Here is a 21,748-nt window from a genome sequence, read left to right on the forward strand (position 1 = left end):
TTTTTTGTCCAAGCGATGGTACATACACAAAGTTTGCGAAGGAAAGTAATGGGAATGAAATGGTGTTAGAATACACAAACAAACTCAACAATGTCGAATTACCTGGATGATGAAGTTGTGAAGTCTCCACCGTCCAACAACCTGATTTTACAGAAGAGCACCCCGTTAACAAACGGCACGGCCGTTAGTTCCTCAAGGGTAAAACTGGTTTGAAATTTAAACTTCTTCTTTTTCATTAAAAACGCCATTGTCAAAAATCGACCTTGGATGATTTGAGGTGCTGCAGTATATATGCCGTTCCCGTGAATTCTGACCACAGAGAAATGAACTTTTAAAACAAACAAATCAGTAAAAATGAGAACAGACTATTATATATTTAAAAAACAGAAGTTATGTTGTTTAACTCTGGGGCGATATTAATCGGGGGCTTGAAAATTCGTTTGAATGATTCTGCTCTGGATAGGCATTTCTGGATGTCTTGTCGATTCTGCAATGGCCTGCAACAACAAAAATAAAACATTGAACATGAACTTAAGAAATTGAACTGTGCATATATTTATGAGAATACGACTGCAACAATCAAAATAAAATACACATCAATCACCGATGCCACATACCTCTATAGGTGTAACTTTCCGGAGGTGAATTGTCGGCTGATGCAAATCAAGACGTAGCCAGAAACTCCTGCATTGTAATAATTATAACTAAGCACGACTCGTGGCACTGTTCTTAGCAAGCTCGCATTTTCTGAAAAAGTGTCACGATTTGCAAACAAAAACAACGAACTTCAGAATCCTCGTCAGGACAATCAACGACTTTGTGACTCCGTATTGACCGACTGGATAAAATCCGATTCTTGGATTTCAGCAGCCATCCTGCTCGCCCAACTCGTGGGATTGGCATTCCATGTAGTTTGGTGGCCAAACAAGCATTGCTAGTCTTCAGAGAGCTGGCTTCACAGAATGCGCTGCCCACGTAAGCAAAATCACTTTCTTTACACAGTTATCTTGTAAACCAGCAAACAGAAAATCTTGGCGAGCTGAAAAGGTAGGACTTCATGAACTAACTGCAGTAAGTAAAGCGAGCCGCCTGATTCCAGTCCCAAACTCGAATGCACAATTACCACTGCCGTTGAGACTGATCTCAACCCTCTGAGAAAAGCCGTACTTTGGAGCTGCGTGATGATCAGGGATAAACCCTCCTCCTCTCCCCAAGAAAAACGTCAAGCGCCGCCTTCGTTAGAGATACGCGTGTATTATGACCACGCAGCAGTGAACAGCAGGTCCAAAAGCAAAGCAAATGTGTGGCCCTTGAAGTGGATATTAAGGGGAACTTATACCCATTAAGGTCTGGATTAAAACAGTGATCCAAAATGTTATTGCTTCGTCCTATGACATACTTGACATGCGAGAAGGAACTTTTGAGCAAGAAGCCTTAGGGTTGTCCCTGTCATCGCACCAAAAGCATAAAACCGTCAGAACTTCAATACGTATTTGGTGAAAAATAACCATTCCATAACCTCCCTCTCAAGTCATGTATTGAATTAAACATATTTCACACACAAATGGATGAACACTAAAACATGCTGAGTTTCTCAAACGACCCGGAGCAAATTCGCCACTCCTGATGTAATAACAAAACCTGTGTGATCTATGGGTCTGCGTAATTTAGATAAATTGCACCATCTAGTGGACATGAGACGCTGTGATTAGTCTATAATGAGCACATTGAAGAGCTTGAGTCCTTGAACCAGTTTGATCTGACTCCGGTTCATACAGGAACTCCTTTTATTCTTTTTTTTGTAACAATTTCTTATGATTAATTAGGTTTGATTGAACTGTAAGTTCTGATCTTGATGCCAGAAATGTTATTGGAGCTGTTTTGTACAAACACAAAAATACAATTAAAGGTATTTATTTTTCATATACTTATTTATAAGTGGTCCTCATACACAATTAGGCAGCTGTCTCAATTAGGTGTAATGGGTTTCCATTTGATTGCTCCCGAGTCCAGTTACACTTAACCATTAGTTATACTAAATGGATGTTGTTTATTTTAAAAGGACAAAATAACTGGAAATGTGAGAGGTACTTAATCTTTTTTCTTTCTCTAATCTTTCACAAACAGACCAACCATATGACACATTTCATTCACAAAGAACTCTGTCAGATTATGTGGTGGAAAATATCAGATGTAATCAGATTCTCAGACCTCTCGGCAGGCTCTGAACAAAATTGAATCATGGCACCAGGACAACCACTCCTCGGAGTCCAGCATTAGGGAGCTGCACAAGATGTTTATGGACATGGCCATGCTAGTGGAGACCCAGTGTGAAATGAGCATCAACAAGTAGAACATGCAGAACAACTCCACAGAGTATGTTTCCCTCACCAGAAAGGAAACCAAAAAATTATTATGCCATTAGGTACTAGCCTGTTGGCCAGTGGCAATACGTAATACTTGCCACAGTTGTGCTCAATCACACCTCACTAATTCAGAGCTCAGATGTAAGGAACCCGGTGTGTACACAGTGTATCCCCGACATTACAACAGGGAAATAACCCCCAGTAAATAAACCATAATTATGATCTTCAGACCTACTTTTGTTACATATAATATTCCTAAAGAGAATTTTAAGCAGTTGTAAATGCAAAAACAAGTATGTTCAGACAAAATAAATAATAACCAAGTATAATTTATTTATTGAGAAACAGATAAAATAAATGGACATTTTAACATTTTGCTTTAAAAATAGCACATTGCGTAACAGTCTTAATACATAACAAATTATGCTATGCCATTTCCACCGTTCAGCAAGGTGGCTCATTTAAGGCCAGTTGTTCTATACCATAACCCCCTAGGCACACGCACACAATCGTAACTGTGTGCACACACAAACACACCTCTGCATGTATGCACACATACACCCGCACCCATGTGCACAAAGACACACATGCATACAAAACCTTACTCGCACATGAAAACACACACAAACGTGTCCTTATTGCACATCTTCCTCTGGCTGTGTAGATTTCAGTCTCTGCTCTGATTGGCCTATCAGGGGTGTATGGACGGAGCCACTGGTACCACTCTGCAGGTATTTTCGGAGCTCCTTGAGGGTGGGGCGGAGCATCTGGATGAGTGCAGAGAGGGCAGCCTGGGAGCCCTCCAGGGCCTGGGCCTGCCTCTCCTGGGCCCCAGCCTGGGTCTCTTGGGAGCGCCGGATCATCTGCAGTAGCTGGCTCTGGTTCTCCAGGCGCTGGGCAATCTCCCGCACATGCAGGTTGGTCAGCCGTTGCTCTTGCAGGAGCCGTGCCGAGTTCAGGGCAATGCGCCCCTTCAACTCGTGGGGTCTGTCCCCACCCTCCGTTTGCACTGACGGCATCTCCACTGGCGCCTCCACAGAAACTGCTGTCTCCACCGGCACCTCCGCCGTGCAGTACTCCACCACTCCGTCATCCTCCAGAGCGTGGTAGGTGGTCTCTGCTGTGGGGAAACACATAGGGACAAGCAATGTCAGGTGTCTGATGGAAAATTAAAACCAAAAGGTACACCGTTCACCGGAAACATGAAGAGCATCAGCCTTTGCGAATGTGTTCATTCTCATAACCCAGAGGGCCTTTCTGTAGGAAAGTAGCATCGCTTCCAAAGAACCAAGGGTGATGGAGTAAACCAGTGAATTCAGTGTGCCAGTAATTCTTCTGTTTATACATCACGCAAAATGCCAACAGCTCTAACGTGCCCTTCACAAAAATAAACATCCATTTTTCAATTTAATCAGAGTTGGCTGATATGAAATCCTCCCTATCCATGATTTCTACTGCTGATAGCCACTAAGATAATGTATTCAAGGCACCTAGTTTTGAGGCGTGCCAGCATTTTTTAGTTGCAAACCTCTTAAACGGAAGCCAGCATAACTCACAGATAGAGACTTCCGACTTTCACAACTTCATGTGTCAGCTTCTTATTAATCTCACATTTTACTGTGAGGGGTGGATAAGGTTGTGGTTTATGCACAAACTGGTTAACCACCCATCAGTGAAAGCTGGGTTTTTTGTGCTTGTTGAGGTGAACATGAAAGGCGTTTGGCTAAAGACCATGATGATGGACTTGTATCATTTTATTAACTTACAAACTGGGCGCTTTCAGAGACCTATCGCACACCTTGTTCATATTCGCGCCGCCATCCCCCCATCCGATCAGCTGCGGCTCCGCCTACATCCTTCTCATCAGGAGTTTAACGTTTACAACACGCGGTGTGCACATCCACTAATCATTATAGTATATGGATGTGTCAGGTGTCTTATCTTTCCCCATCCTCAGTCCAAATTGCTTGCAGATCAGTGAATATGCATAGCGCCTGTTTTGCACAAACAGAACGCTCTTGAGGGCGTGTCTGTGTGACAGTAGCCTATTCAAGCAAAATTAACAAGTTACCAGCGATAAACGACGGTACATAAATAACACGTATTTGCCACAATCACTAGGCATGTCGGATAGATATTTTATGAATCATTGTTTACTGTGCAACTTTATGTTGGAACGGACTCATTTTCGAGGCTAAAAGGAACTGTTGAAATGTTTAGCGGATTCGATTAATGATGACATTTTGTGTCAGTTGTGGCGCTGTAGGAAAACTTTTGAAGCCCCAAGCTGTTTTATGCAACTGTCAACGAATAAGTGCGTATCGGTGACAACTAATGATCCCACACTTACTTTGCGTTAAAGTCACCGTCGTGGTCATGGGTATCGGCAAGGTGATCTCGGTGCCGGCGTCTACAGCAGGTAGGCTGATGATGGTCGCCTCTCCAAGGAGATTACAGATCCGCTGTTGCATGGGGGTTAGGATGACTGGAACAGGCGTGCAGTCGCTTGTCCCTTCTACTGCTGCCCGCGCCTGGGCAACCTTGCGCCGGACGTCGGTCTTGAGGTCGGACCACTTCTTCTTCACCTCGGCTAGTTCCCGCGGGCAAGTTGTAACGGCATTTACCTTCTTGAGTACCTCCATCCACGCGTTGTTTTTGGCAATGTGCGTGACTCCGGCAGTCGAGTGGTTAATTAGTATGTGCTTTTGTTTCTCAATTTCCTCCAGTATGATTTCTACCTCCCTCTCTGAAAAATTCATTTTTCTCTTTTTAGCGAGGGATGCCATGTCAGTAGAAATTTATCTTTAAATCAAGGAACAAACTAGCGTACTGTACGCAAAAATAGTACGATTTACTCCAAAAAAAATCTGCGCAGCGTAATGGCTTCTAGAATCGGCTTCTTCCTTCTACGATCAACGATTGCGTCCGTAATGGCTTAAGCCCCGCCTACTTTGTAACGCTGCAGTTTTATTTGCTAAATACTAGAGATCTCAAACAATGTTGCCCGCTACTATTCGTTGGCATTCAAATAAACCCATCACAAAGCGGGCACCAACCCCGCTGTTCTTTAAAAAACCAAATAGTGCAACTCTACTGCACTGTGGAGAGACGCTTGACTTTTTTGCGTTTGAAAGGTGTTATTTTCATACTCGTGCATCAGATTCTCTAAATATTCTAAACATTAGACGTATAATGCTTTGTTCATAATCCAGAATTACTCCATGCACATATGACACAATCACCTCTCGTCACAGATCAAAAAGTGATACAGTGTCAAAATTTGAAATCCATAAAAGTGACTAACCTCGTCCACGTCAAAGTCAGTTGTGTTACTTTGCATTAATGGCCTTGATTGGTTACTGGACCTATCACTCATATGCATTCCAACGACACCCCTCCCTTTTCACCCTCCTCCAGCGACTGAATCATTTCCTCCTTTAGAAAACTACCCTTCAAGATACCGGCGTTTTTATTATTTTTTTTTTTTTTGCTTGCATCATCTGTCAGTCCAACCGCCGTTTAGAGCAGAGACATTCGGAGACAATTGAGCGGACAATCAAGACACAAAAACTAAAAGTCTCCGTGAGAAGCTAAGGCGAGAAAATCAGAAAAACGAGTAACCATAGCTGGCTCGTTCCAGACTGCGTGGATAGCGGCTCAGCATCCAACTCATCACTTGCGCTGAATGGGAGTAGCTAAAGCGAAACGTTGACCGCGATCGAGAACAAGGCAGGGGAGAGCGATTGGGACAACTGTAAAAGAGCGGTTTGGAAATCGCTGAACCGCGCAGAAGCATTTGGAACGGGACAGACACATCACCGTAGCTACTCATATCATAATTTACTTAACAAAATACTTTGGATTGCTCAAGAACTGTGACAAACAACATGCACGTGACAGCGAGAGTCAGAACATAGCTTTCAAAACAGACGGAAGGAGAGATGGCTACATTTTGAATGGGGGATTTGTTACAGCTGACCGGGTACATACTAAGTGCTCATTCATCGGACTGACGTTTGCTACATATGATGCAACAGCAACAGCAAGGATCGTTCGTCTCCCCTTTGCTCAGCGGTGTGTTCTGTGAGTGCAGCTCGGAAGATATGCCGCCCGGTTCAGATCCCGGTGGGGGGATCGAACCCACATCCGAGACTCCGTCTAAGTTCTGGAATTGCTCAACGTCGGAACCGGGCAATGGGACGTGCGAGTCCTCACATCCCTGTGGCGGCGTGCTTTGCGGAGGAGCTGACCAGGAACATAGATTCAAAGTCTTGTTTCAGGTGTTGGACGTCAATAAAGACGGTGGAATCTGCGTTAATGACTTGACCATCGGACTTAAAAAACTGGGTGTCCATCGCACAGAGCATGAACTTAAGGTAAGTACAATAATTTATGTTTACATGCCCTTCCGTAGCCACACGAACTGACTGTAGCCTGATGAGCAGGATGTCTTGGACAAATATTTCAGATGTGAAGAAGATTTAAACAAAGCCTTGCATTCATGTTCTTGAATATTTTGTTTCAGTACAACAGAAATTAGTAAGATCGCCATCTGCAATCGATATGAGCGATATCTTTGACACGTGACATGTACAGAAACCCAAACACTGTTTCTACTATTTTTCCAATCCAAAGTTTAGAGTTATTTAAAATCACCGATTTATAATGCTTTGTTGGTCCACAGTCTTTAGACCTATAATCACGAGGGCGGAAACTGATTTTAGTCTTAGGCACATTATAGATTCCCGACTGTCCGTTTGCGTGCGCCAGTTAGTGTTTCAGCGAACGCCACACACACGTATTAATACGATGCACATCAGCAACGTAAATGCACAAAACAGAATCAAAATTAATGACTTTTAGTGTGTCTTAAGAATGAAACTGTCCGTGGTTCAGAGCAGCGTTGAATTACAGCGTTATTGTTAACAGTTCTAAAAGAGCATTGTTGTTTTTTGTAAGGATTAGTGGCTTTTATTGGGTGTTTTGAGTGTCTGCTGATGAGGATATATGGCAATCCTATTGTGCGTAAGCTGGCATCGTAAAACAAGCAATGTGACAGTGTTGCGTGTCATAGACTGACCTGTTTTTTTTTTTTTTTTTTTACCAAGCTACTGTAAAGCTGGTGCCTCTAAAGAAGTTATTTTATTTACACTCATAATATGATAATTAAAAAGTTCAATAACAGATGTGCTTCTGTTTATAAGTAAATCGATTTCGAGTCGTGTCCCTCATTCTGACCCAGATACCATTTCTTATAATTACGACACCACACAATGTTTCGAGTCTATAGTTTTATAGTTATGTTTTCACACATCTTGAGACCTTGTTTTCTGACACTTCTGTGTTTTTTCTGTTTAGCCCAGTCACCACCAACACACTGCTACACATACACATAAATCTAGAAAATGATTCCGCAGATTTCTCCTAACTTGTGCTGAGTTACAATGTGTATTGGCCAGTGGCCTTACCACCCCGTGGCTTGCCTTTGCCAGATGGCCCAAGCCTAATGGGGCTGGGCTTGGTGAGTGCTTGGAAGGGAGACCCCCCCCCCCCCCCCCCCAGGGAAAACCAGGTTGTTTTAAAGAAGTAGTGTTGATGAGTGAGAAGGGGACAGTCTTCCCTCTGGTCAAATTTGTAAACCAATATGTCATTGTCTTAAGGATGGGATATTACACCAAGGTCCCAAGTCACACTGGTCAACACTTCATGGTGCATATCAAAAGAGCAGGGGGTCCTCTTACAACTGTCTGGCTATGCAACCCCCTGTGTTCTTGCCTTGTTCCCTCAGGTCTTAACTGCAAATGAGCAATGAGTTCTAAGATGCATTTTTGGTATAATGGCTAATAAATAAATCCACTGTTAAAAGCAATAACAAGCATGGAATTTCAAAAATAGCTCCAAAATGGTTCAGCTGATCAAGGAACTTGTATGCAGCACATGGTAGAACCTATGGAACAGTTTCAAGGCCAGTCATGTAATCTGCTGACAATGACTAGGAGACCACTAGGGTATGGCTGGGTATATCAGCCATGCCCTGCCACTGTGTAACTCATTTGGATGCCTATACTTTGCTCAGATGACATCATTTGCATCGTTTGCCCTTGCTATGACCTGTTTAAGTACAGAGGTTCTGTAGCATAATGAACAATTGATTACAGAAAGTTGGGTGAAAAGGGAGAACAATATAAAAATAACCATTTCAAAATGATAATGATGCTATTTCTGCAGAGAAAAATCTAAGTATGCAGATTAAAGGAGAAAGACAATGTCTGCCAGTAGTGGGTGATCACAAGGAGCAAGAGGGGGCACAATAAGGTTGTGCACACAAGCAGGTTTTTACATAGGAACAGAGTAGCACCAGGTAGACAAGAAAGAGAAAAGACAAGGCAAGCAGTAGGACCCTGTCCCACACCCTGTGCTGTATGCACGACACGGTGAGGCAGGTCAGCATGCAGATGAATACTGTCATTAAGGACAGATTTGACAACAGCCTATACAAAAATTTGTCACGGTTCTTTGTTTTTTTCTTGTGTGATAATGTGCTGTTGATTACAAATGGCCATCGCTCTGTTTGCAACGCTTGCAACAGGGTTTTAACGGGTGCAGTCTGGGACGAGGACAAGTCATCACTCTGCACACGTGATCACATGCAATTCACACATCCAAGTGAATGCCTTCTCAGATACGCTGGCAGAGGATTGTGGCCTATTCATTTCAGCGTTGCACTTTTACACATCATGTGAGCGTGAGCGGTTCTTTTGTTGCACCTCAGCTTTTGCTGAGCTGAAGCAATGTTAATTATGGTTATCTTCACGGTGTACATATAGACCACATATATCATAGCATATTTAAAAGTAGAACTCTTTAGGTAATTTTTTTTACCATCTTAAAAGAGCATAGCGTGAAGAGTAGACTAGGGGATTGCGCTGCTTTTTTATCATTGTTTTTGCTCCAAAGAACTTTCTGCGGCCATGAAGCTTAATCTTAGTATTAATAACATTAAATTGAGCTGGTGCACCTGGAACTGTTCATGAGAATGTGTGAGCTCATCTTTTTCAGTGATATGGGACATGAGAACACTGCTTTTCTCAGGGTTCTGTTCTCTTTCACAAATGAAAGAAAGGGGGGAAAACACAACGGGAGCCAGACAAATTCAGTGTACAGCACATTATTTCACAGAATGGGCCAGAACAGCGACAGGTCAAAGAGTTCAGTTGTACAGCTGAAATTAAGCATTCTCAAAGCATCACTAATTAGGTGAGGTGACAGAAGAGCCTTTCTTTCCCCTGTATGTTAGCCTGAAGGAACCGTGTGCTCCATCAGCACTCTCATGGGTGCTTACATTGGGTTCTTAGGAATGATTCAGGTGGCTTGTAGTGGGCTGGCAGGTCTCTGACAGGCAGAGTGCACTTCCTTAAGGTTTCCCTGGCTTGCCCTTTCTCACCCCAGCATTGCTTGTTTTTTTTTGCATATTTCTCACTGTGCACCTGGCCTCTGCTCAAGGCCTGAGGCAGCAGTTCTTGTGATTCATGGTGCTTTCAACTGGAAACAAAAACTCCTGTTTTAAAGGAGAGCTTGGCCAAAGTGTGACTGGAGAACTTTCCAGGTTAGAGGGTTTTTTTTTTAAAGCCTAAGCACCGGGGTGTGTGTTGTGCCCACATGTTCAGGCTATGGCTGTAACAGACATAAGTAAACCACACTAAGTTTACTTAAAGGGATTTCAGATGTTATTGGCACCTTGGACAGCTGTTGGACTGATGGTCAGGGTGATACAGGGTTCTGATTCAGGGATATTTGTAGTGTGGGACACACTCTCACTAGACCCCAAGGAACTAGGAGGAAACTGGGTTCGTCTCCAGGAGGTTGATATTGAATCCTGGATATGGCACAATCCTTGGACCAGATTCATCTTACTGAATTGCTTCAGTAAAAATATCAGACTGTATGAATGGAAAAATGAAAACTATGTATGCTGTCCAGGATTATTGTCTGCTAATAAATCAAAGACTATAATGCAATACATGGTAGTGAAGTTAATAAAACAATCAAAATCAAAAATTATAAGATCTCCATCTTCCCATGCTACTCAGAGGGTCAAGAAAGGGCTCCAGAACATTCTTTAAGCTTTCTACCAGAAAACCACCAATTTTTGGCTCTGCTCTATTCAGAACATAGGTAAGTGCAGAGCTGTAGTGACTAGATGCAATAGGTAATTGTTTATTGTTTTGTTTTGGGTGCTTCGTGTTCTCATCCTTGCTCCTCTTATTTGACATAAAACCATGACAGCAGCTGCTGACTGCCAACTGCTCCCACCCCTGACCTCCCATTCAGGGGTCAGTCAGAGAAATAAGAGAGCCCTTGTTTCTCCTATTGACCTGTTTACCACTTCTGTGAGCTGTTGTTCAGATTCAGTGACACGGCAGTTCTACCTGCTGAGCAATCTGTGGCTGCCCAGCCTGGGGTGTTTGCATAGTGAGCGACGTGTCACGTGCCATGAAGAATTCTGCAAACGATGGTTCCAGGAATATTTGAACGTAAATCGTTGCAGAAGGCTTTTAAGCAGATGGCAAAGAAAGAAAGGGGGTGGGGAGAGTAGAACCCAGTCCATCATTCAGTTGTTGTGAATCAATCCTTTATCGATTATTTACATTTGATTCAAGTTCCCCTGGGCTTCCACTGTTTGCATATTTATGAATGTGAACATTTACACACTGATTTGAGGGCACCGCGGCCCACGTGCCAAGTGTGATATGTCCTGATGCACCCAGGTTAGCAGGAGCTTACAGGCACGCTCCACTGCAGGGAAAGAGCAGCTCAGACATGCTGACCTCAGGATATACAGTCTAGACTGCGCTGTCTGACTGGACAGGAAGCAGAGGCCCTGGAACGCAGCTCCCACCCTGCCCACCAGTACGTCCCTGGGGAAGTGTGGACCCGGGGGGGGGGGGGGGGGGGGGGGGGCTGGGCTCAGCTGGTTTAGTGCCAGTCACAGAGCTCAGGCTGCCCTGCGACAGAGTGGCAGACAAAAAGACAGCAGGTCCAGGGCCAGGAGCGAAGGGTGGCAGCAGACACAGCCTTGGTAGTACCATGTTTGGCAGTGTTACTTGTTGCCAAGGGGTTTTGACTGGGTTTAAAAGCTATTATCCATTATTCCATCTCATTATAGTCAATGGTTGTTTTCCACTCCCTCACTCTGCCTGCTGCCATCAATTGACTATCTACTATTACCTACTGTGGGAGGGCCTGGCTGCGGTGACCTGGTAAAGAGTTATGACCCAGAGGAAGATCATAACCTCCCAATCAACATGTGATAATGATCAAATGTCGTATTGTACTGTATTATTCTTTTGGATGACAGAAGAATGATACAGCACAGTATGATTCACAATATGATACAGAACAATATGATTTACTTTCCCTTGTAATTTAATTGAGGTGTTATGCCTGCTATGGCACTAGGCCTTCAAATATATTTATCTGTGAGGTAGATCACCTGTAGGGGGCACTGCTTTATTTGTGGAGGTCTGAATTTGCAGAAAGGGCAAAAAACCACTGCATTAATGTGAAGCTCGGAACAGATCAAAACGTGTTTATTACGATCATGAATTAATAAGGTACTTTACTTTTATTGGTTTGTTTCTGAAATGTTGATGTCATTGCCTGATAAATTTTGTCAGATTGTGAGAGGAGGGGTATGTGACCAGGAGACTACTGTAACCCTGGTGAATGGCAGTTCTAAAGAATGATTCATTTGATGGCAAACCGTCCTGTGTTTGCATCCAACTGGAGTGAAAGGATCAGTTGTTCTGTAGGCTCATTTGAACCCCACAAAGCCAGCTGTAAAGGTATTCTATGTGTGTTTGTACGTGAAGCTGTGTATGTGAACTTTCAGAATCCTGCTTTATTTTTTATTTTTCTACTCGCACATTCTGTAACAGTTATCTGGCAGCTCTTTGCCTGCAGACAAGGCGGTCTTCATCCAGTGTCATCAACAAGACTGTTCACCCCGTAATCAGGCGTGTTTGATCGAGCAGGGCCCTGGCGTCGTGAGAATAAGGGGAAGGAGAGTGACACAGTCCCACCAGACCCATCAACATCGGTCTTGTGAGCGTTAACAAATGAGCGCACGTGCGCGACCTGGTATAGAGCAAGGGATGACGCACGGCGAATCCCTAGCTGAAAATAAATGGGTCGCTCTTTTCTCGGCCGCGAAATTCTCCGATTGATTTATGGCTTTATTTTTAAATCATAGTTTGAAGCAGTCTCAACAATTCATTCGTACCGTCTTTGGCCATGCTTGAGGACACGGTAGAAACGTAGCTCCATATCACATCCACGCTGAAAGTAGTCAAGTCTGCTCTGACGTAGTCATACTCGTGCAATACACGAGATGTTTATAATTACAAAAGCCTTCAATCGTCAAAGAGACCACCAGTGGACGAGTGTTCACACCGCAGATAATTTCCTAGAAAGCAAAACATTGTTAGGACGAGATTTGATACTAATAATTTAGAGAGAACTTTTCTCGCGGTTTCGTCATGTCCAATGGTTATCATCCTGACTGGGATGCATAATCTTAATGAGCAATTACACAGAAAAACGAGAGAGGAATCGGCTACCACATTAAATTAAAATAACAAAACAGCATTGAGAATAGATTATTCTTAATTATTCTTGTTCATTAATTAAATGCACCCTTTATATTGGACGTAGGGTTGTGTCTTTTATTTTCACACATCAAAAGGGCCTATCACTGTAGGAAACCAGCTAAGGTAGTAAGTTAAATTTAGTTGACCTCGATGAGAAATGTAAATGAACTGAGGTATTTGCAACCCAAATTGTTTTGAGTCATTTTTGATACCAATAGTCTCCGTTTTGCTCGTAGGAATTGGTCGTCCGATGTGCTTGATATCCTACTCCTCGATGTGGAAACAAAATTTCATTCTTCGTAAAGGATGAACAGGACATGAAACGCGTTTCAAAATTGAAACATGTAAGCCGTCCGTAGACGAAAAGAGAAAATATCTCTGGCAAAAAATGTTCTGTTAATATTTATTTTAGGAATAGTTAGAATTTTCGTATGTGTAATGTTTGTTCATGGACTAATTTCTGTGACAGTGAATGAGGCTTGGGTCAGACAACTTGGTCATTGTGACAACTAGAACCCAGATATGTCTCATTGACTGCGTGTTGGAGAGCGAGTAGTCTTCTCTCTAGACAGTGAAGAGATTAGAAGTGGAGCGGCAGGGGATTTCGGACGTGGCCCAACGCAGAGCTATTTTAATATAGTTTGACGTGGGATCCTGATGCAAACTTCGCCTCCCTGCTAATGTGATTATTCCTCTCAGACACAGAGAAAGGTTACCATGACCTCTGCCTTCTCAGAGTAGGTGCCCCGGCCTGTTGACCTCCGGCGACCAATTATAGTCTCAGAAACACTGTTTGTTACTGATGGTTACACAGTGAGGCATTCAATCTAACTGCTGTTGTGTTTTCTCATAAAATTTAGCAACATGTTTGCTTAGCAAATGTCGTTATCCAGAGCAGTGTTACATATCTTCTATTTTTACATATTACCTATTTATTAACACATTTTTACTGCGGCGATTTTATTAAAAGAGACAGTGTTTGTGAAGGTGTCCTATTTATTTAAATAAAACGTTACTGAAATGGATGAATCAAAGATGTTTTTAAAATGCATTTTGGTACTGCTTCTGTATCTGAGTTTAAATAAACCGCAAAAGACAAGAAAGACAGGCAAAATATTCCCTGAATTCACCATCTGCTCCGCTTCTGTACGGTTACCTTCTATGCAATGCCCAAGGCGCCCAGCAGGGGGCACCCCCATCCTTCACGTTTAAGGACAAGCTATTTTTTTCTTCACTCATCCCTGATTAAACTGACTCAGTGGTAAATCGCTGTCAATATAAATGATGATGCCTGAGATCCTACCCGTAATTGCTGGGTAGTTGGACTAAAATGGCCATGAGAATTTGTCTCTCAGAATTTTAATTTGTGTGTGGAACTAGGATAATGACAGTGATGGCATTATATACTGTCTTATATATATATATATATATATACTGTCATTTAGCAGACACTCTTATCCAGAGCGACTTACATCGTAGGTTACAACTTTATCCATTTATACAGCTGGATATTTACTGAGGCAATTGTGGGTTAAGTACCTTGCCCAAGGGTACAGCAGCAGTGCCCCTGAATCGAAACAGCAATCTTTTGGTTATGACTTCTGCTCCTTACCACTACACCACACTGTCCACACTAGAGTTACCAACTCTGCTTTGCATTTTCCACTTCCACAGCCGCAGGAAAGCAGTGGTCAGTCAGAAGGATTTGGGGGGAGGGGGGAGGGGGGAGGTGACAGCAGGAGTCATGTACATTAGATGTTTCCAGTGCATCTTGTAGCATGTCTATGCATACTGTATGTGTGTGTAAAAACTAAGTTTGATATATACTGTATTTTACCAAAAATATATGAACATAGTTTACTTAAGTAAATTTACTTAGTAGTTGAACATACCTTTTCTGTAAAGGGGAGTGACTGGTTCAGGGGCTGGTCGTGCTTGAAAATAGCAGCTTTATGGAAACTAAGAGAAAATCACTCTGTAGGTTTTTCACAAAAGCCTTAGTGATAGTGTATGACAGTATAAAAAGAGATTCCACTCCTTTTTATCAAATATTTCAGCTGCTGCCTTCGTCGGGGTTGTCCTTCAAAGAAAAATGGTGACTCAGCGTAAAGAAAGTTGAAGTTGTTCCTCATAAGGGAGCATACTCCCTTTTACCCTCTGGTCATGGCTATGAAACCATGACAACCCCAGCTCCATCTATGTGTTTGCGTCAGAGGAGAACCGGTCCTCTGCCAGACAGGTTTCCAATTGATTATTGGAGAGCAATTGAATGCACATGCTCAATGTATACTGATCAGGGGTTGACTGGAGAGAGGTCACCCAAGGGACAGAAAGATACAGTGGTGACTGCTCCCAGCCAGCCAGCACTGAGCTTCACAAGGGCCTAAAGCTGCCTCCTCATGAGGCCACAAAGAAGCTTTGTGGCGGTGCACCTGCTTGGGATTCTGGGAAACTGGAGTTCAGTTCCTGGCCAGATCGCTCTGGTTCCATTTCATTTAATAGCCTGGTCATAACCAGGACACATCTTCATCAGAACCAGAATACGCAGGTTCAGACACCACACCTGACAGAGAGAGAGTTGAGCACAAACAGGTAAAAGTCTTTATTCTGGAATGCTTAAAAGTGAATGAAGGAGACATGAAGAGCTGTATGAGTTTCGAATCTGTAAGATGAAACCACTCTGCCTAATCTTGGCTGGAGAATTGACTCTGCTCCAGGAAAGAGACTGAATCTGAGTATTTGAATGTGAAACCATGTGATCAGAGATTAATTGCTTTGATCTATATTTGAATATTTGTTAATGACAATTTGTTTATAGGGTCCATTTTCCTGCCTAAAAGTATGAGTGAATGCTCTTTGCAGTGACTCGGTACTTGCACAGAAAGAACTGTTTTAAACAGGAGATAAATCAGAGTTCAACTATAGGAATATTCAGTATTGGGAACCTTAGAATATTTCAATATCCAATTAATCTCAACACACAGCCCTACTCTGCTCACCTCCTTTTAGACAGTTCTGTTAGGGGGAAGTACACATTCACAACTTATAGAGTGAAGTTATTGAAAGAGTGTCCTCAAACACAGCATTCTTAGAACCAGCGATGTCTGTGTAAAGAATGGATGAAAGAAAGGAATGAATGAAGGAATGAATGAGTCAGTGAATGGAGGGAAAGAAACAAAGAAAGGGAAATGGGGAGAGAGGAGGGCTGAGCACAGGCTACGTGCGGAAGTGAATGTAGAGGAAGGTTATGCGCTTTCATACACACGCACACTTGATCATGAACTTAAAATAATAATTATTTTTAAGTACACACACTCATACTTACACTCCCTCTTTGACACAAACTCACTCACACTCATACATTCACATGCAGACACACTCACTCTCCTGTACCCACAGAGAGTCACTATATACACGCACTTACACTTTCTCACAAACACACACACATATATTGGCATACATCCAAATGCACACATCAACAATCTCACACAGGCAAAGACACATTCACCCCTTCTCCTCAGGGCTTCCAGGCCATGCAGTGATGTGGTTGCCACGGTGATGCAGACAGAATGATGGGATGACAGTGAGGAATTCGCGTCAGCAGATTTCCCTCTGGAAGATGTGTGGGTGGATTGAAGGGGAGGGAGAGAGAGTTATAGCGGAAAAACGCTTCTGCCCCCCCCCCCCCCCCCCCCCCCCCCCCCCTTCAATTTGCCAGGTAGTCAATCAGCTGCTGGGGTTTCCTTTTTTCCTGCGTTTGGATTGGCTTTCGAGGCTCTGGCACTCGTCAGTGTGGGGTGCTGTGATTGGGTAGTGCAGAGCTGCAGTGAGGATGCAGGTTTTTCAGGAGCTGAATTTTATTGCATCACTCTGCACTTCACTTGCACCGGCTCCTGCGTTTGCTGCATCTTCTGACTGCTGGCAAACTGGTCATTTCAGGACACGGGTCGCAAGGCAGAGACGCTACGCTGCAAGCTGAGACAGCGCTCCTGTTCCTTTTACTTTCCAAAAAACTCACCTTTTTTGTCTGCTAATAGGTAAAAACTGAAGACTGAAATCTTGGAGGAAGGCAGAAGTTTTGGCACACAGGAATGCGTGTGACCCCTGTGGCCTCATTATTTAACATTCTTCCCTCTGCATTGGTGCTGCAGTGGCTTTCTCTGTGACAGACACAAACTTCACATGTGCATGCAAGGGGAGACACTCCTTTCCGGACGTGTGGAGTGACTCAGGACGGCTGCAGGGTGGCGTGACAGATATGCAGGCGTTCGGTGTAGAGAGGGTTTCCCACTGCAGAACTAGAGTGTGAAGGGGACAGATACCTGCCAAGTGCCAAGAGGAGGCTGTGGAACAGCTCTGCTGCAGAAGCATCCTCACCTGAACCTCGCCTTACACTTTACTGTAGCATTGCTTCAGCCTGGGCTACAACCTTGCCTGCGTACGTGTGTGTGAGGCAGGCATTCAGAGTCGCTCCTGTCGAATTTATCCCGGATCTGAGCTGCTGGCAGGTGGATTGTATTCTGGGTAAGGATGCTCTCAGGTCTGTGGGCTTCTCTGTCCCGCTGGTTTTGGGGCACCAGCACCGTGGTGTGCGAGCCCGCGGAGGAGGGAGAGAGGGACGTTGGAAACTCTGTGAAAACGGAAGAGCAGAGGCCAGGACCTGAGGGAACATCGGACCCTGCGGGCAGAAGCGAGGGGGAGGCTGGTGGGACGGGCAAGAGGACCACAGTACTGATCATGGTGGCGCCCCCTAAGAACTTCCAGCAGGTACTGCAGCAATGGGGGCCCACCCACACACACACACACTCTCTCTCTCTCTCTCTCTCTCTCTCTCTCTCTCTCTCTCTCTCTCTCTCTCTCGCATAGCGTGTGAGTTGGTGGATATTCTGCTGAAAGAGCACCATAGAGCTCCCTGAGTGTCACCAGTCAATGAAAAAACCCTGTTCTGTCATGCCTTCCAATGGGAGACGAGTGCCTTTTAGGGGCTACCATGACTCTTGAAGCTTCCCTTATCGTAGCGATGCCAAGCTGGACCTTGCTCCTCTTTCAGTCTGTTTGTAGGGAAAGGTTTCAACTGTGACACTAGCTAGCCCTTGGGGAGGTCCCCTCCATGAGTCTGTGATGTAGAGGCTTACACTTACCCATCGTAACGCTGAATTGTTTGTATTTAGCATCCTTATGATGCAATGCTTTGTGATATTCTATAATGACAGTAATCAAAGGTTGGACAAGTGTGCATGCAGGAGACACCTGGGGTTTCAGCTGACAAGGAGGTCTAGAAAATGGTTTAGTCTTCCCAGAAACAACATCAGACTTGCATAGGGGCATTGTGTTTTACGATCTCAGAGAATCAGAATGTTAAATTCCAGTGTTTAAGAGCAGGGCTCCTTTGAGCAAGATGAGAGCCAGTTCATCTGTCAGTGATGACACCAACATTTAACTCCCTGATAGCATCCACTAATAGAATTCCACACTCTCACATGATCCACCAGTAGAATTCTATACAGTGACTCACCAATAGAAAGTACTACAGGGATGGAAGAAAGGAAGGAGAAGGGGGAGTTACTCCTGTTATTATATTTCTTGAATACATTGTATCAGGCTATGGTATTGTGTATGCTGTTATTGGGGAGTGATGTGTGTGGTGTTTGCATGCCGAAATGTTCTAGGATAGAATGTTAAATACACTAGGGACCTGTATTTATGAGCAGAGCCATGAAAAAAAAACCTTCAGCATGTTTTTTTGTTCAGCTATTCTTTCCAGTTTATTTATAGAAAAAAACAGACCTGAAATATGTACTGTAATAATAAAGTTCCCTTCTGAAGAAGGGGCCTGGTGTGGTTGTGGTCAGAGAAGTTGGTTATGGTGTGGTTGTGGTTGTCTGTAGTGATGGGGGGTGTGGAGAGAGGATTTGTGGTCAAGGGAAGGACAAGATGCAGGTGTTGGGCTGCTGTCTGGCCTATATGCATGGATGCTTGCCCTAAGTATGGTCTTTTTCAGGCCATCAGAGGTCACAGGACTAACGTTCTGAATGCCATGTCTCTGACTCTGCAAACTGTGCCACATTTCTCCATTGCCGTAATCCTCGCAGACACAGAACATTCTGTCAGAACAAACACTCCACACTTGCTCCAAAGATGTGGGCTGCTTGTTTCTCGTGAAGTATCATTATTTAAGCACTTGGAATGCTGCCTCGTGCTGTGTGAAAGGAAATGATTTACTGCGGTGAGCCGTTTTAGCTGGGACCCCAGTGCAGCTGGTCAGGTCCCTGCAGTGAATCCGCTACACAGTGGCCAGTGTGTATGAGCGCAGCGGCCGGGGTGTTGCATGTTTCTCCGGCTCCTGGCACTCTGCCCTGTGTTTGCCAAGCTGGCCCAGGTTTAATGTGAGTATTATTAACACTGATATGGCAATGCCATGTTTACTAGGCAGGAAGCACTCCAAAGAAGTGCATTAAATAATTCAGTGCTGAAAGGGGACATTTTATAACCATAAATTTAGTGAAGTGTGATGTAGATGAACACAGGTTATTACAGGAGTTATACTACTATTTAAAACTATGAAAGCACAATAAGCCATAACACTCTATGTCATACATTTTAACACACTTGCAACACTTGAGTGAGAGGGGCTGCCGTTGGAGTGACACTGTGGATCATCTCAGCGGGAGTGAAGAGATGAGTAAAACTGGAAAGAAATCCGAGGGATGGACCATAGAACAAAACAGAAGGAGCTGACTGTACTGCTCGAGTCTCTCTGTGTTTGCTGTACTGAAGCAGGTGTGAAAGCATGTATACATACTGTCCCAGAATGCAACGGGCAAAGACATTAACCATGTGAAATCAATACAGTTCTGAGGCTGACATTTTTACTCCAGGGAGGAACTGCTGCCTAACATAAATTGCACATCTAATACCGGAGTTTGTAGTGCGCTTCATCATTTAAGGCAGTTGCACTGGTAACAAGTTACTTATGTATTTTTCTTTTAACATGGACCTTTTTAAGATGTTTTCTCTTGTTGGTTGTTTTCCTGGACTTTGGGCAAGAGAAATCCAGCACCCTCTGTCTCTTTCTGTGAACTTTGACACCCCTCTTCCCCCCCAGCACTGCAAATATTACCTATTGCCTTACAGACTGTCACCTGTGTTCTGGGCCAAAATCTTAGGCTTAGCCTTCTTGCCCTTTGCAGTGCTGTGTGCTTGCATGGCCAGGATGATTTTATATGTTATTCTACCCCCTCATACCCATATTTAGCAGACACCCCCAGCCTGTTGTAGCCTGCTGTTTTGAGATGCACCTGTGACGTGGGAAGGACTGTTGTTGTTGTGGAACCATGCTGTTTGCTCTGATCAGAGGTATGTGTGCTTTCTGGGAGATTTGGTTTGTTACTGATAAATCTCTCCTGTCTGGGGGCATGGAACCTAGCCCAGTAGATTGCAGCATTGGACTTTGAACCAGAGGGTCTTGAGTTCAGATCCCAGGTGGGACAGTGCTGTCGTTGCCACTTTTTGATCAAGGTGCTTGAGCTCAGTTGCTCCTGTAAAATTCCAGCCACATTAATGTCTTACCCCTGCTGTGGGTATCTGTTAGCAAATAAATAATGCACTGCTATTTTATGTAGTGCGAAGATGTGTAGTATATCTAAACTAAAACAGAAACCTACATACTAGTTATGACCTACTGGCTCAGGTTTAGCCTTCCCTCTATATAGTATGGAGCCACTGAGCGGACAAGGTTAAAATATAAAAATTCCTTCTAATTTGGACCCTCAATTTATCAATCCGTACCCACAGTTTAGTAATTTGTACCTTCAATATACTAATCTCAACCCATGACTTAGTACATTGTACCCTCAAATTTAAAGGAATTCTGGGTACAGCAGATGCAATGCAAGGTTTCTGGAAACAGTGCTGTTGCCAGCAGAAGCTCCCCAAAATTTCTGATTTAGGACCAGTCTGTGGCAGTGGAACACAACTTACTTTGTCGCCAGAATGGGGTAAATTTCATCAGCCAAGGTCCTCTCACTGCTCTTGGCACATCTCACATACAGTACCTCTGAGCCATTCAGATGACTTCAGGGAGATGGGCCTATCCTCCATTTTGTATTTGCTGTCCTTGAACTCTGTGGTACTTGAAGGCTGTAATCCGAATTGATCTCTTTCTGGCTAAATGATCCTCAACTGCTGATTTATATCATTTCCTATTGATCAAGGGGCCTATCTCTGTTTTGTCTGTCTCATTGTGGTAATTGTCATTTTGTTATTGTTGTTGCCAGGATATATTTGGTTGTGAAAGACTATGAGTATCTCTCATCTTGAAAAAATTGTGGTAACCGAGCTGGTTTTCAGATTTACTGTGTAGATTTCTGAAATGCAGAAATTCAGTATCACAGCTGCTATTGTTGCAGTGTTCGCCTGTGCTAGAATTGCATAGTGAAAGAGACTTCAGGGAAAGTTCGAAAGTTCAAACGTTGGATTTCTGCGGTTTTAGCGAGATCAAGGATTGCAACCACAATCAAACCAAGCAAAGTAATTGCTTAGTAGAGGGTGACACGCTCTTGGGTGATGGTGTGGAAGACCCTGTTGACTGTAATGGAATGCAACGTTTTTTAGACCTACAGCAAACATCAGTCCTTGGAAGACATCTGAATTGCTTGCGTCACTGAAGGGGCCCAGGTGACCCTCCTTCCCTGCCCTCTCCCCCCACCCATTGGAGTTATACCGTGTGACTCT

The 21,748-nt window shown here is 43.7% G+C and overlaps 3 protein-coding genes across 3 annotated transcripts in view; 1 reads left to right on the forward strand and 2 right to left on the reverse strand.

Moving 5' to 3' along the window:
- The window catches only part of LOC118778085 (protein FAM102A-like), a 32,545-nt gene extending 32,284 nt beyond the window's left edge, over positions 1 to 261 (reverse strand). Inside the window, exon 1 of the mRNA XM_036529422.1 lies at positions 103 to 261. Coding sequence (XP_036385315.1) covers positions 103 to 248 — 146 coding nt within the window. The 5' untranslated portion in view covers positions 249 to 261. The remainder of the gene's footprint in view (positions 1 to 102) is intronic.
- Positions 262 to 3,001: 2,740 nt separating this feature from the next.
- Positions 3,002 to 5,231, reverse strand: LOC118777693 (nuclear apoptosis-inducing factor 1-like). The gene is made up of 2 exons (XM_036528802.1): positions 4,717 to 5,231; positions 3,002 to 3,486 (listed from the first exon to the last, which is right to left on the reverse strand). The coding sequence occupies exons 1-2, from the start codon at positions 5,150 to 5,152 to the stop codon at positions 3,002 to 3,004; spliced, it is 921 nt and encodes a 306-aa protein (XP_036384695.1). The 5' UTR covers positions 5,153 to 5,231.
- Positions 5,232 to 5,904: 673 nt separating this feature from the next.
- The window catches only part of LOC118777567 (calcium-binding mitochondrial carrier protein SCaMC-2-B), a 29,540-nt gene continuing 13,696 nt past the window's right edge, over positions 5,905 to 21,748 (forward strand). Inside the window, exon 1 of the mRNA XM_036528643.1 lies at positions 5,905 to 6,742. Within this exon, the coding sequence (XP_036384536.1) occupies positions 6,392 to 6,742 (351 nt within the window). The 5' untranslated portion in view covers positions 5,905 to 6,391. The remainder of the gene's footprint in view (positions 6,743 to 21,748) is intronic.

Source organism: Megalops cyprinoides, chromosome 5 (genome assembly GCF_013368585.1).
Source record: "Megalops cyprinoides isolate fMegCyp1 chromosome 5, fMegCyp1.pri, whole genome shotgun sequence".
NCBI lineage: Eukaryota > Metazoa > Chordata > Actinopteri > Elopiformes > Megalopidae > Megalops > Megalops cyprinoides.

Excerpts from the sequence above, each read along its gene's own strand:
- LOC118777693 (XM_036528802.1), bottom strand. The coding sequence starts at position 5,152 with ATGGCATCCCTCGCTAAAAAGAGAAAAATGAATTTTTCAGAGAGGGAG. Across the intron at positions 3,487-4,716 it reads GACGGTGACTTTAACGCAAA|CAGAGACCACCTACCACGCT; the intron begins GTAAGTGTGGGA and ends GTTTCCCCACAG.